The sequence below is a fragment of the Drosophila pseudoobscura genome, chromosome 4, assembly GCF_009870125.1.
Source record: "Drosophila pseudoobscura strain MV-25-SWS-2005 chromosome 4, UCI_Dpse_MV25, whole genome shotgun sequence".
Taxonomy (NCBI): domain Eukaryota; kingdom Metazoa; phylum Arthropoda; class Insecta; order Diptera; family Drosophilidae; genus Drosophila; species Drosophila pseudoobscura.
This window is the reverse complement of record NC_046681.1, coordinates 22,943,180-22,958,518: the sequence shown is the minus strand read 5'-3', so window position 1 is coordinate 22,958,518 and position 15,339 is coordinate 22,943,180. Positions and strand designations below refer to the sequence as shown.

At 42.9% G+C, this 15,339-nt stretch overlaps 1 protein-coding gene across 2 annotated transcripts in view; it reads right to left on the bottom strand.

The window, feature by feature from the left end:
- Nucleotides 1-15,339, bottom strand: part of for (cGMP-dependent protein kinase for) — a 35,697-nt gene that overhangs the window by 6,856 nt on the left and 13,502 nt on the right. For both annotated transcript variants that reach the window (XM_001356655.4, XM_033380998.1), the window contains 2 exons: nt 12,192-13,944; nt 6,238-6,404 (listed from right to left, as the gene is read on the bottom strand). In XM_001356655.4, the coding sequence (XP_001356691.4) occupies nt 6,238-6,404; nt 12,192-13,879 (1,855 nt within the window). In that variant the 5' untranslated portion in view covers nt 13,880-13,944. The remainder of the gene's footprint in view (nt 1-6,237; nt 6,405-12,191; nt 13,945-15,339) is intronic.

Genomic DNA, 15,339 nt, shown 5'->3' with positions numbered 1-15,339 from the left:
ACTGTTTATGTGGGTTGAATATGAATACAATTGTGAGTCATTCATGAGTGCCGCAGGAGGGAGTGCTTTTCAGTTTTCGATGAGAGATCATCGCAAGTTATGCGGGTGATCTGTCAATTATTAGAGAGCATAGAGAGAGGGCGCAATCTATATGGGATGGAAAGTAACCGAGGCGCACTGCTGCATGACGCGGAACACATAGTGATCCCCGTTTAGCCGTTTTCTAAACTAGTATTAATATCATTTTGAACCTTCTCGATTTCATGGTTTTTCTTTCTCCATTTTTAGAGCATTCTCTTGGTTGGATGGCAAAAAAGTAGTTGAAATGAAATTTTAATCAAGATAGTACTTTGCAAACCCACGAAACGCCAACTATTAGAACATGTATCATTCAATGTATCATTCAAGAAAAGATATGTACTATCCACCATCTACTCGTACTGTCGAGAGCCCGTACCAATTTCAACGTTTAATTGTTATGTTTTGACAAGACGAACAACAAAAAACGACAAGAAACTCAAACAACTAGCACCGAACACATAAACAACGATTCACCTTGACTCTGGGAGCCACAACATTTGTGAACCATTGTTATGATCAATCAAAGAGCAAACAAAAGACCGCACGGTGACGATCGTGTCATGCAAGAGGTGTTCTCTCTCGGGAACGAACGCAAATATAAGATATTTATTTGCTAAATGTGCCCTAGCTGTGACATCAGAGACATTCATAAAATATAGGATAGATAGGAAGAACGGGGGAAACCAGAGGTTTTCTTATCAAAGGCGTGCTTTGGCTTTCAAGATAAGAGATATACGAATAAAAGATGTACGGTCTTTGGTATATGTCTGTGAGGCGCAGGCAGCAAACCATTTCCGTAATTTGGAGAAAACTTTCAAATCAATGGAATGTTTGAACGACCAGGTGGCAGCCAGCAGGCAGCAGGCAGCAGGCTGCTATTTTCTCCCCAAAAATATCCTCAAGTGCAAAGTTCACAGAGGTCGGTGGCATTTTTCGAATGCGGAAGTGCCGCTCGTCATGCAACAACAGAGCTACCAGTGGAAGCTGCAGACAGACGGAGCTGAGGGTTTTGCAACACCACGCACAGTCCCAGTCTGCGGCGGCTACAGTTCGCGAACGAATGAATAATGAATGTTGACTGAGTGTTGGCTTTGAAGGTCAGCCAGTCGCCGGAGTCGACAGAGTCGCCAGAGTCGCGGATTCGCTAATTTGAATACAATCGTTGGAATAAATCGTTGGTTTGCCAACAAGAATTTGCTCAAACAAGCAGCTCCACAACATGGCTTTAACATTTGGCTATAAATAGAGTTAACGGTGCTCCGAACTCAATCCGAGAGCAGGGCTCCTCTCTTTGCTATTGCAATTAATGCCAAGACACAGAGTTAGTCACACACTTGTGGCTTGTGGGCCAAGGGCACAGCCCGACCGACAGACAGACAGACAGACAGAGATTCCGTTCGAGTTTTGGTTTCAGTTTTTTGCATGGGCTTGGAATGGAAGCCTGTAATTACTATGTACGATCTACATGAAATTAAAGTTTCTGCTTCGCCCTTTTTGACTTCCATTTTGAGGCCAACAAACACACAACACGAAACATTCCATTGGCACAGTCACATTTCAACCTCATATTTCGATACACGAAACTGTTGCTTGTAAATTATAATATATGCAATATTTGCGGCCCCATCGGTCAGCTAATGAAAGTCATGCCGTGGCTTATAAAGAAAGCGGAGCCAGAGCCCCCGCATTAGGGGGGAGATCTGTAGATCTGAAGTTGGCTTGTGACGATCTGTAGATTGTAGTCAAACAAGATGGTAGAAAGAGGAGAATAAGAACTTGAATAAAGTTTGCAAAGATCGATTTCGCAAACAGATCGCCAAGTGATGCTCTTTGTTCATTTTTATTTCTAATTAAATTTCAGCAATAAAACAGCTGACAAACCACTTGACTTGACGTTGCTGATTCCCCAGAATCTATAAAGAACAAGATCACTGATTTATGTAGAATGGAAGTCGTGGAAAGATCAGTGATCTATAAGTAGCATTTTGTGCTGATAAGATGGAAAATACCCCACCCGGGCATATTGAAAAAGGCCATTATTAAATAAATTTCACCCATAAATACATACATATGTAGCTACCGTAAACCCATTGGGGTTCTGCCAATTATTAATGACTTCTGGTAATATGATCATTTTGTTCAATTTTGATCAAGCCTCAGGGCAAGATTTCTTAATGAGCTGCTTCTACCACCCAGCCCCTCAAGCGATCATCATTTTCCACTTTTCCATCTATTACTCAATCCAGTCACCGAAGCGGAGCAAAGCGGCAGCACCATTTTGCATGTCAAAAGTGGAGACCTCTTTCAAGCCTCAGGCTTAAAACTTGTCCGAGACCAGCTGGCTGTGGCTGTGGCTGAGGCTATGGCTTTGCCACTTGGCCTTTTGCGCGATACTTAAAAGTGAGAGTGCCCCCGGCACCCAGTAGACCGGTCTAGTTCCTCTACTAACCATCTAGATTCAGAAACAAATGAGCTGTGCTTCGGGAATTGGATACGATGGCGACCCACAGACAGAAGAAGTCAAATGGGGGTACGAGGTATGTAGATTCGAGTTGGTAGGTGGCGGCGCTTGATTCCAGCGTAACATTAGCACAGATGTTTCCATCTCTTCTCATCTCTCTCTCCGCTTGTCATCTTTGTCGTTTGGCTTTTTGGCTTCTGTCTTGGCATGATCTTCATGGCTTGATCTCACATTTCACACGATTTCTAATTTAATGTTTGTTTTAATTTTTGATACCAATTCCAAGAGTCATTTCGCCGCCGTCGCATTTCTTTTCCGGATTTCAATTAAATTTCTCTCTCCCTATCTACCTCCCTCCCTCCCTATCACTATTTTCTTTGAACATTATCCGAGGCTCAAATCTCCACACAATTCTCCACATTCTTGCACGATCTTCCAGAAGAGTACATACATACATACATATATTGCTTTTTTGGTGGTTCCGTTTGTCATGGTGTTGTCAGTGCGACATTTGGCATTCGGGTTGGCCAAAAACCTTTATAATTTTCTGTATTTCTACACAATTTTTTGAGATTTTTTCGCTCAGACCAATGACCGACGAAAATACACAAATCAACGGAGCGGGGCAGCAACAACAATAAAAATCAACTACAGCCAACAACGACAACAACAACAACAACAACAACAATGGAAAACCACAAACCGGAATTCTTCAAGTGATCTTTTCGGTTTCGGTTTGTTGTTGTTCAATCGAGCAAAATCCCCCAAGACATCCACTGTTTCTCCGAGTGTCAATTCTCTACTACATTTGTCTCTCTTTCTGTCCCTGTCTCTGGCTCTGTCTGATCACCACCACGCCCACGGGGGCGTCAGGAAACAGAAGCCGAAGCCGGACTAAACGTTTAGTCGATTTCTTAATGCACTCGCGTTCGTACGAATGTTAACAATTCACTTTCACTTTTAATTTGTCTCTCTCTCTTTTTCAGTCTTTATTTTTCATTCGCTTGGGTCGAGAATTTCTTAGGAAATCTTGGAGGGAACCTGAACCTCCGGCTGCGGTCCCGGGTTCACACATGGAATGCAGATTATTGTTTATTTCAGAAATGTTTATGTAATTGTTGGAAATATCTCGAGAATTACTTTACGGCATTCGGTCTATTATTATGTATTTTACTTTGCTTAAGACTCTTTCCGCTCCCTATCGCACTCTTGTGGATTAGTTTTGTTGCTTTTGTTGTAATACTCAACGCGCGACGAAGCGTGTATGCAAAAAAATGCAGCTGCTGCAGCACGAAACGCACGATCACAAATCACGACACGAACACGAAGTACAGAATTGCAATTGCAGCCGAGCGCGCATGCGCTCTCACGTTGTTTTCGCTTATGCTGCCCCGAACGAATGACGCACTCCCTCAGCGGTGTGTTGTGATTCCAACTGTTAAAAGAGGGGAGCACCAGCAGCCACCGATGGGGAGAGAGAGAGAGAGAGCGCGGTAACACAGCAGCCCCAATGGGAGCACAGCTGGCACCAAAATATATTCAATGGAAGGTGCGGCCATGCGAGATACAGGGACCAAAAACTCAAGCAATCTGTTCGAAAGAGCAAGAGATCGACCCACTGCCCCACCTTTTATTCAGTATTACCTGTGGCCACACACTGCTTTGTTTTGTTTGTGGGTGAGAGAGCGAGCGATGCAAAAGAGAGCGTACAAAAACGTGTACACACACACACAGATCCACAGGTACGACGCTGAGCAAAAACAAGTGTGGAATCGAAGGTGTAGGGTACAGGCCGAACTGGCCTGGAACTATGATGGACACATCTTCTGGCAAGCGTAACACATTTTTAAATAAAATGCTGAACACTCACGTATTTACGGCGACACACACACTCAAGTCCAGTGACCTTTTAGTTATAGATTAGCACAAACGTTTGTCTAATCACAGACAGCACACTCTCTATTAAAATTGTTTTGTTTTAGCTGCTAATCAGCATTCGGTTTAAATTTAAATCAGAAATCAAAACATCATGGCCGAGTATAGACTTCTGTTTCTTGGACTATTTTAATCAGGTAGACTTTCAGCGTTCCCGATCCCAACGCTATCTCCTACGCAGGCGATGTGGGACATTTCCTGTTGCAGGGCATCTGTAGGGTTCACAAGGCCCGATTCTTGCGAATCTTTTCCCATCTGGATTTTTTCGGTCATGTGTAATGAGATCGACACTCTCTATATAGCTGTGTCACTCTCCATAGCTATGCCTTTCTCTTTTCCTCACACATGATATGGCTAGACAGATGCCGTGACATCTGTTCCCCCAATCGTCCCATTCGATGTAGCGGGTTACAGGCACGGCACCGGCTGGGGCACAGACAGCCGGCGGAGCCAAGTGCGGACATCGATGCTCAGGTTAAGGAAGCGCAAAATCTCTGAAGATTGTTGCATGATTTTGAGGAAGCATCATCTTCCCCTTCTGCATCTGCATCTACATCTGCAACTCCATTTTAATTTTTGCAAGATGGAATGCCATGATTTGTCTGTAGATTATAATTATTTGTGCATAATTTGGTTTGTATACTGCCGATATCGTGGCTATTGCAATTAAAATGCAAATGTTAGTACGGTACGTAAATTAAGTCTTCCACTAAATTAACACGAAATGTACTCGTAAATTCAGAGACCCCTCCGATGGTAGCCTGCCCCATAGCCAAAGCAGAGCCAAAGACCTCCGTCGAAAAGCCTTTTAACGTGCAAATATTTAAAACAACAATTAGCTACGACTCCGGTGTTCGAGTTGTTGGTGGTGGAGTCGTAGACTACGAGTATACCCAAGAGCACACCCAGAAATACTCGTGAACTGAAAGACAGACGCAGAAACGTGCAAAAAACAAAAACCAAACTATTAAAACTAGAAAAAAATGAAAGGAAAGCATCGTAAGGCATTGTTCAAGAGTCACAGACTGACATTTTGCTGAACTTCTCTCCAGTTGTGGCGTGGGTGTGTGGGTGTGCCATAGAGCCGCCGAGAGAGCCCAGAACTGGGCATGGGCACACGTGTGTAGAGGAGCTGCTTGGTGGCTTATCTGCCACAACGAGTTGCACGATCTCGGTTGAGTATGCAAAAACGGAATGTACCTCTTGATGTTGAATATACAATATCGAAAATATCAACAAGGATGTACTCATTTTCTGAATTAAGAAAAAATTCCACATTATTTCTGTTTTTCCTTGTGTCAAGGCCGTGCATTTCCGAAATGCCCTCAAAGGTTGCTGAAAATCCTCCTCATGTTGCCCATTTCTGCTTGAATGTTGCTGTAAATCGTTCAGATGTTGCTAGAGAAGGTACAAGTACAAAAAAGCGGACAACATACATAGAGACAGAAAGAGAGAGAAGAGAGAAAGATTGAAAGATAGGAAGTAAGAGAGTCAAGAAGTGTGGGCGAGAATGCAGAGAATGCAACAGCACTTCTAACAAAAAATATCGATGCCTGCTTTTAGGGCTCATGTCATATGTCGTGTAATATTACACATTGCATACTTTGCACCGTCAAAGTAAGCTTCACCCATGTTGAATGCATGTAGATAATTATGTATACTACACATACATATAACAAAAGTAAAGCCGGCCTTTCTTTCTTTTACTTATTACCCGATCCCACCCACCCACACTAATTTTCATTAGTTAGTCAACTCACCTTCCATAACATAAACAATGCTGCCGACATCACCCTCTTTAATAATTAGATTCTTGGCTGGATACTTAACGGGATACATGCAGTCGACGATTTCACGTATCTGCGACAGATCCAGATTCTTCATGAAATCATTATCCAGAATGGCAGACTTGATAAGTTCACGGGAGCTGCAATCAAAGGCGACAGGCGATAGATATAAACTCAATTAGTTATGATTATTAAAAATGGCACAAAACTGTCACAAAAATGAGCTGCACGAGCAAAAGTCCAATTAATTTTCAGACCGACACATATAAATCGTTTTATCTGCCAGAGTTTGTGCCAGCCGTTTGCCAGCTTACAAGTTACAAGCCATGCAACAAGTTGCCGCCGTTGTAACACCAAAAATTGTAGATGGGGATATTGGCATGCGCCCAATCGACCGATATGAAATTAATACAAATTTGAAAATTGTATGCTTCGGTTAGAGTCAAGAGTGATAGTTACGGAGGGAGAGGGGCATCAGACTCATGGACTCATGGACTCATAGACCATGCCATGCCATGCCATGTTCCCAATGCCTGTAAATGTCAAATGACTTTATCTGTCAGCGCACTTGACAACTTGCGGCCCCGGCCAGGCCAGGCCACAGAAAAGAGTAATACTGAAAACGGAGTCAGAGACGGAGACAGAGCAAGGACTAGTAGTGATCTGAGCTGCGTGATTAATTAAGGCCAGAGCAGTGTGACCATACAGGACAAAGAAACAGCAAAAATACTGAAAACTTTGGTACATAAGAATGTTTTTTTTTTTACTTATAAGAGAATTTTTGTATAAAATACCAACCAAAATACTACAAATAAGCAATTTAATACCAATAATACCAAAAAATACCAAACAAAATGGAAGTGCGCGAAATCATTTATAAAGTACTGTTCAAAATAGTACGATATACTTGCTAAATATTGATATTTTTGCACGGATTAACGAAATAGATACATATGTAAAACGATATTACAAATGAAACATCTCAAGACCAACAAGGGCTTTAACTAATATATTAAATGTAGTCCACAATATCTAAAATACTAAAAGAATATCCTTTGCAGTATTGAATTCTAAAAAAGATCAAACTTTTTTCAGTAATTCTGCCCTAAAGTCCACCTGCTCTTAGCCATTAATTTACCCAAGAGATACCGCCAATAGCTGGTCAGATCTATCACATCACCACCAAAAGTTCACTGCACAAAACACCGTGTTGCCACACGTTGCAAGCAGCCCAGTGCCACCACAGACTTAATGATGAAGGCGTTGCACAGCCTGTCGTCGATGTTAGGGTTGGGGGCCAATTTGTAAGCTTCGTTTTTGGCAACGACTCGAATTTGGGGAGTTCCACAGCGACAGTTTTGGGGCAGGAGCAAAAACCGCTACAGAACCAGCCACCAAATTGCACCAAAATGTGATGATGAGTTGCCCCGAAAAATGTTGCACAGCACAACGACACCTGTGGCGCCTGTTTGGCGGGTATTCGAACGCCTTTATCTTTTTTTTCCTGTGCGTTACTCCGCTATAAGACTTACAATTAAAATTTAATAAAATATCATAAAATATACATACATATATGTATAAAAAAAGATCGTGCAGACCGTGTCTAATCGATACGCAAGTCACGAGCAGCGGTGCAGTGCGGCGTCTAGGAAGCTACAACAAGCGGCGTTTCTTGTTGCAAAAGAGAAAAATCCATGGAAAAGTATTAGATTTCAATGCACTAGAAAACCCACTAGGAACGGGTTTTTGTCGCCCAAAAACAGAAGAAGGAAGAGAGGTAGTGGGTCGCGCTGCTGCTGCTGTGCTGTGCCCCCATGGGGCACTTTATATGCGTAAATTATCATTGGCTTTCCTTTGCGCACCACCACGCACCAGAGGCACCACAATTACCAACAGCTTCGTGTGGTGCCACAGAGGAGTTCGAGTACGAGTACGAGTACGAGCCTAAACAATTAATAGCTTCAATTAGACCTACGGGCCGGATCGGCGTTCCAGTTCCAGTTCCAGTTCCAGTTGCGGCTGCGGCGTTCCATTGTCGGAAGCTATAACCATTTAGATATGGCTTTATTTGTGCGTAAATTTGATCTGTGAAATGTGTGCCAAGGCACGGACGGAGGCTGCACCTTAGAAAAGATACAACAGAATTGGGTGAGCAAAGTCCCATGAGAGAACTCTGAGGTTGCGGGTGCGTTCAATCTTTTAGCGACAACCAAATTAAAACTGCAAATACTTGACGTCTAAAAGCAGTTGACAATAAAATGAAGTGACTTCTCGCTATGGGAATTGAGTAAATGGAAGTTCAGACACCGCACTGTATGTTGTATCCAACCAGAGATCAGGCTTCGACTGGTTCTGGGTGGGGCATGGGCATGGCCACCTATTCGTTTAATCTATGCAATGTGTGAGGTGTTTGCGGGTCCAAGATTGCACGGCAATCAAGGCTTGTAAGCCATGTCTCTGGGAGGAGACTTACAGACAGACGACAACTTGGCAGCAATCAAAAGGAAAATGGTTGACAAATTGACTGAAGAAATAAGGTGATAAGTAAATTGATGGCTGAAAGTGATCCATTTAGTGGAGATTAATGAATTCAGATCACTTTTGGTGTTCTAATATAAAGATTTTATTTACTTATTTATCCATCACTATCACAATGTCGCGCGTCATGCTGCTGCACCCCTCGGTCAGTTGGGCAGGAGCCAAGGCACTTTCCGCCTTTCCGTTTCCCTCCCTCCAGCTATGTATGAATTTATTCCAAAGTCTTCTGATATAATCTGATATTACTCAACAAAATCAATAGTTGTTTTTGGTAATCCAATAACAGACGCATTTGGAGATACAGTGTTAGATAGAAAAACAGAGATTGAGACACTAATCGGGGAGTGTTGTGTGTTAAATGGGGCTATTAGAATCTTTCTCTGTGAAGTAATAAGGTACTAATTGGATGACAAATTTGTATGGGAAATAACGAATCACACCTTTGGCTGGGCGAAGAGCTGTTTTATTTTCCATGTTTTCTTTTCAAATTAAAAATCTTGAAACTTGAATCTACAGATATCTATCTTTAATTACACTCTGAGGCCCCCACTTTTATGACTTTGCAAAGTCTCTGGTTTGGTCATCTTTCATCTTGATATTTGTGACTTTTAGTGCTACATGTATATTGGGGCATGTAGCAAGTTCTCAGTCGACCCCCCGCCATTTGCGACTGTACGCGCGACTCCAACTCCGATTCAAATGCAATTTTCATGCAATTTTGTGGCATTATTTATTAGATGGCCCCGTTGAAAGCGACACACACACACTTACACTGTGCCACAAAAAACTCCAAAGTCTCAGGCCTGCGGCGCTTGTGATTTATGCCACGCAAGTGTCAAAAAATGTCCTGTTGCATGCGTCGCCGCCGTCGGCATAGATTTTGGTCAGAGATAGAGTGGCCACACCACACCACACCACTCCCCCACCTATGCAACACATGCCTCCATTCCTCCATTCCGGGGGAAACCATTAAAAAACAAAAAAAAAACTTCGAATTGCAATTTCATGGGTTTGCGGGTCGATTTTTTCTGTGATTGTGTCAACAGTTTGGGCCATAAAAATGGCCGATTTAAACAAATTTGCGGCATTACTTAGAGCCACAGATCTGGTGGGGGGGGATTATGGATTCAATTATAATAGCGAGGCGGGCGCGGAGGGGCAGCCACTTGGAAGCGCGTGTCGCCCATCCCCAGGAAGCAGTTTTCTAGCACTGCCGCCAGATCCCCACGAAGAACAAATATTTATGTTGTGTTTTATGTTTTGGCAAGCCAAAAAACAAATAGAGGAAATCTCTTCAGAGAAGGAGAATGAATTCTGGCCAAGAGCAACGACATCCAGGCAGAACCGGGAGAACGCGAGACCTGAGGACAGACATTAGCCGAAATGTGTGAAAAAAGCTGCAGAGTCGACGGCCCACGCATTTTCACAGATTTAATTTTTTTTTTTGTTATAAATTTCTTGGTACATTTCGAGCAGCAGCAGATTGCAGGCAGGCAGCAGATTTGGAACGAATTTCGTGCAAGAAAAAAGTGTCTTAAAAAAAGATATTCCTCCCCAGAGATACCCCAGAAAGATGCGCAAATAGTAGGTATATTTAGACTAGAGTATACTCTATAATTCAGCCGGAAAGCAAGACAAAAGTAATGATTAAATTAACTCTTACTAGTGATGGGGCGTGATTCTTAACAAAAACCATTCACATTTTAGTATTTTATTGAAAATTACTCTAGGAGAAGGGTGTGTTAGGGGTGTTGCTCAACAAATTGAATGATTTTGGGGATAATAGGGATGTTCCTTCAGTAATAATTCACTGTACTCTCTTGTGAAGGTGTCATATTCGACCTCAATTACCACCTATTGTTTCCAAGAACCCATTTTTCATACAAAAAGACACACGTACATGGCTTATCCTGTATTAAATACATGATTTACGACCCTCCAAAAAACTCTTTCTTCTCGTTCAATATGCCCCTGAACCCCAACGAATGCAAGGGGTACACAAAGCGATGAACATGACGCAATGTAGCGTGTGATTTGGTTGCCAATTGGCAGCGGCTCTCTATGGACCCACAATTCATTTACATCTACATGCGAGTATTCATAAAGAATATGTCATGAATATTCGTGGATATATGTACACTGTATTCTGTGGGCTAAGAAGATGGCGCAAGATGACACTGGCCAAGGCCACTGGCACAGCTATAGCGAGCTCTGGGATCGGGGAAATCTGTGGGGAAATCTGCGAGGAAATCTTGTGAACTTGCGAATGCTGCGACGACTGTCAGCAAAAGTCAATTTTAATAAACGCATTTTGTGGCAGGCGACAAGCGACTGGCGACAGGCGACAGGGCGCTGCTCCCAATATTTGATTAAGATCATCGCCGTGATGACGCCCATTCGACCATGGCCGATCATTATCGTATCGCGCACATCCGTATATATATTTATAAATACATAGACCTACTAAATTATACATACTATAAATAATGTAGGGCTATGGCTAATCTATGTGGTTGCGAGGGAGCGATTACAGGTTCAACTGATTTCAGTGCTTCAAAGCGAGTGAATAACAAGTGAATCAGTGGAAATCTATTCGAAATATATGGAAAAAGAGTCGAATCTAATATAGCAAATATTAGGAACTATAGTGCTATATTCTAAAGGAAGATATTTCGGATAACTACATCGAAATTTATGGAAAATTGTACAACAAATGTCTTAAATGGATTTGAACGTAAACAAATACGGGTTAAGATCTAGGGAATTGATGGATTCGAGTTATAGAAAAGAATATTGATCGAAAATAATCAAAAATGATCAAAGGTTGTGTATTCCATACAAAATCAATCTAGGAATATCAAAAGCAATCAATTTTTAGAATTAAAGTGGGAATAACAATGATGTTTCAATGAAATTGTATTCAATTATCCCTTGAAACACAATAAACAACACTTTATTTTCCCCTATTATTTCTTGATGAAATCAGATTTCATTAAAAACTAACAAGAATGAAATACTCAGAACTCAATACATTGAAACTCACTTAGTTTTTCTTTTAGCCTTAGTTCCATTAATCCATTTCTTAATCTTTCAAAATAAAACCCAATTAATCTTTTAAAGATCAACTTGAATAAGGAATGATGCAATTTAATACAAGATTTCATATTCATAATTCTTACATTGCAGAGCTATAATCTCTGGAGCCAAAGATTACAAAAGGAGGACACTGAACTCTCAGCTTTTTTTCATTTCTGAACTAATTTAAGGCTCGTACAGCATTGAAGTTTAACCCAAAGGATAAAGACCCCTATTTAGGGGCTTACGACATACGATTTCATTCGAAACATATGAAGTGCTATAAAGAAAATCCCACCCAGAGTCCCACTTACCGCTCATTCTTGTCGTATTTGCGAAATGTGACATGCTCCAGCAGCACCGAGGATTCACTTTGAGGCTCTGCGGATATACCCTGGGCACGCTGTCGCTGGAAGGTCTGTCCGGACTTGCGGGTGGCACCTGTGGCAGTGCTGGGGCCACTACCGCCGCCCGAGGATCCGCCCGCACCGGCGGCACTGCTCCGGCTGAAGGGGAAGACGCTCTGGAATTTATCCAGATGGGATTTAAGCTCCGCTATTTCGTTGTCCTTGAACTGGAGGGCACGCTGCATTTCTTGGATCTTGAGATCCTTGGCCTGGATGATCTGTATGAAGCGCTCCTCCTGCGGCGTGGCAGCCACGTAGGCGGCCGTGTTGCTCATCATCAGCGTCGGCTCTCCCATGCCCACCGGTGAGGGGGTGGCCGAGCCGGGACTGGGGGCGCCACAGCCTCCGGATATCCGGAGTCCCTGCATCTGTTGCTGCACCTGCGCCAAGGCCAGCGTTGAGGGATGAGACAGTGGCAGCGGCTGCGCCTGCAGCTGCGTGGGCGAGTTGCAGGAAGCAACGGTTGCCGCTCCGGGTATTGCCACCGGCTGACTCGCTCCCGGATTACCGCTCGGACTCGGCTGGTGGTACGAGAAGAGTCCCTGCGTCTGGGCCTGGAGCTGTTGCAACTGCTGATAGCGCTGCTGCAGCTGCAGCTCCTGTTGATGCAACAGACTCCTGGGGTCCGTGTGCAGCTGCTGTGCCCCCGACGGCGGTGTGCCGTAGATCAGCGTGTGGGTGAGTACATCGGAGTGCGGCGGTGGGGCTTGTATCAGCCGTAGACCCGACGCCGTCTGTTCGAGGCCCAAAAGTCCAAGGTTATTACCCGCGGAGGGCAATGTCACGATGCCGACGCCGCCGCCCAGCAGATTATTATTATTGTTGTTGTTGTTGCTTGTCGCGGCGTAAGCGTTGTTGGTGTTCGCGGCGTTGTTGGCGACGTTCTGGACGATGCTCACCAGACCCAAGTCGGTTTGGAACTGATAGTTGGCGTTCGGCTCCTGCTGCATGCTGGCTGCTTTACGGATCTTCGGATCGCCGGCGGAATCGGAAACGAAATCGGAATCTGGTGATAGTACCTTCGTGTGGTTCGTGTGGTGCTGCTGCTTCGGTTTCCTACGATCTTCGGCACTGCTGTGACGGCGATAGCGACGCAGCTGTAGATGTGTCTGTTGTATCTCTGACTGTAGCTGTTGTATCTGTAGCTCTGTCCGCTGTATCTCTGTTTGTATGGAAGGTGTCTGGGATTTCTTGGGAGCTTGTGGTGCTGGTGGGGTCTCCTTTTGGGGAAGCTTCTCCTCGTTTTCTGGCTCTATATCCGGTGGTTTATCCCTGTAATCCCTATGAATTATCGCTGGCTTTAATTTCTGATATTCCGCATAGAAAAGATCTCCTCCCTTTCCGATCGGTTGGTGGTGTATCTGTTGCTGTTTCTGCGGTGGTGCTGTTGATGGAGTTGCTGTTGCTGCTGCTGCTGCTGCTGCATCTGTGGTGGTGCTAGGTGGGCTATGGCTATGGCTGTGGCTATGGCTCTCGGCGGTGGTGCAGGTGCTGGTGCACTGTGGTTCATTTGTGCTGTGGCTGCTGCTTTGGCGATTGTTGTTTGTGGCTGGCCGCTTGGTTGCGAAGCACAGCCTATCAAAACAGAAACGCATCCTCCAGGCGGCTTGCAGAAACAACAGCCGCCACGGAAACGATGATCAATGGAGCAAACGAGGCCCTGCGAATAAGGAGAGAAATAGTAAGAGAATTAGTTTTAGTTGTAGATATTTTCTTGTAGACAGAGATAGTATTGCATATTTAATATGATTTGATTTCGATAAATAAATACAATATTGATCAAAAATCGATAACACAACAATAATCGATACCAAAGTCAATCAAATGTAGATAATGGAGCGGAATTCGGGCAGATATGTGGATCAAATTTCTTATAAGCGAACGGATACCATTCAAATGGAATAAAACAAAGAAGAGAATATCTAAACGGTCTATAACTTATAATATCGATAGGCAAGGCTCGATATTTACAGAATGATTCAATCGTTCGTCCCTTATCAAATCTAATCTACAGTTAATCTTTATAATCCATAGCTAATCTCCAATCTATAGCTGCATAAACTGATTTAGCAATCAAAGCCTTAATGCTTCAAATGAATGAAAAATATCCAAAGGGGAAGAAATTCCTCGTAGGCGACCCCCTTTTTCATCGTCTCTTCTTCGAAGTTAATTTCCCATAGAACTCTGATATCAGACACACATTGGCTTATCATATCTGTTGGATATACAACCTCTTACATGATTTGACAAACTTTTTTGGGCGACACTCCTTAAGTCCATAGAGATATTATCATTTTCGAATCGTAGTTTGTATCTCCAAATGAGTTTCGTTTCAGGGAAATTCAAAGAATTTCATATATGAAATAGATAAAGTGGCTCAACGCTTATAGTTTGTTTGCTTATGATTTTGTTTCCAGACACGTTTCAAGACAGGCAATAATTCAAATGGAATGGCCAAGTAGAGTAGCTAAAAATAAAACCCGTCTAAAAACTAAACATGGTCTGGGGTACATTGTAAACAAAAACTACATATACGAGAAGAAAGAACAAAAAAACCCCCACTATAAACAAGTGTGGCAGGTTTTTGGAAGAACAAGCGGATAGAATAATAAGCAAAAACATTAATGAGTGGGCGTATCATGAGTGGATCATGGCATCCAAACAGTGATAGGATAGTATGTGGAAGATTGAAGATTATTCTTCGAAAATTCAAGTTCAAATCGAAGGTGAAGATCAGTCGGGGGAGTGCCTGAAGCACGAAGCACGAAGCACGAAGCATGAGAAGAAGACGCTGTTGAGGAAGATCAGTTTGAGATGGCGGATGGGATGCGTAGAAGCTCTCAAGTGATCATCAGAAATACGATGGTATAATGGAAAGTTACCAGAAAGATACTAAAAATACCAGAGCAGAAATATGAACAGAGAAAAATTACCAGCAAAAATACTCGAAAATTTATAAATATAATTCATAATATAATATAAATAAAATATATAAAAATAAATACCAGAAAAACAGAACAAATTTGAATCATGAAAATGTTCAATATGTAAAAAG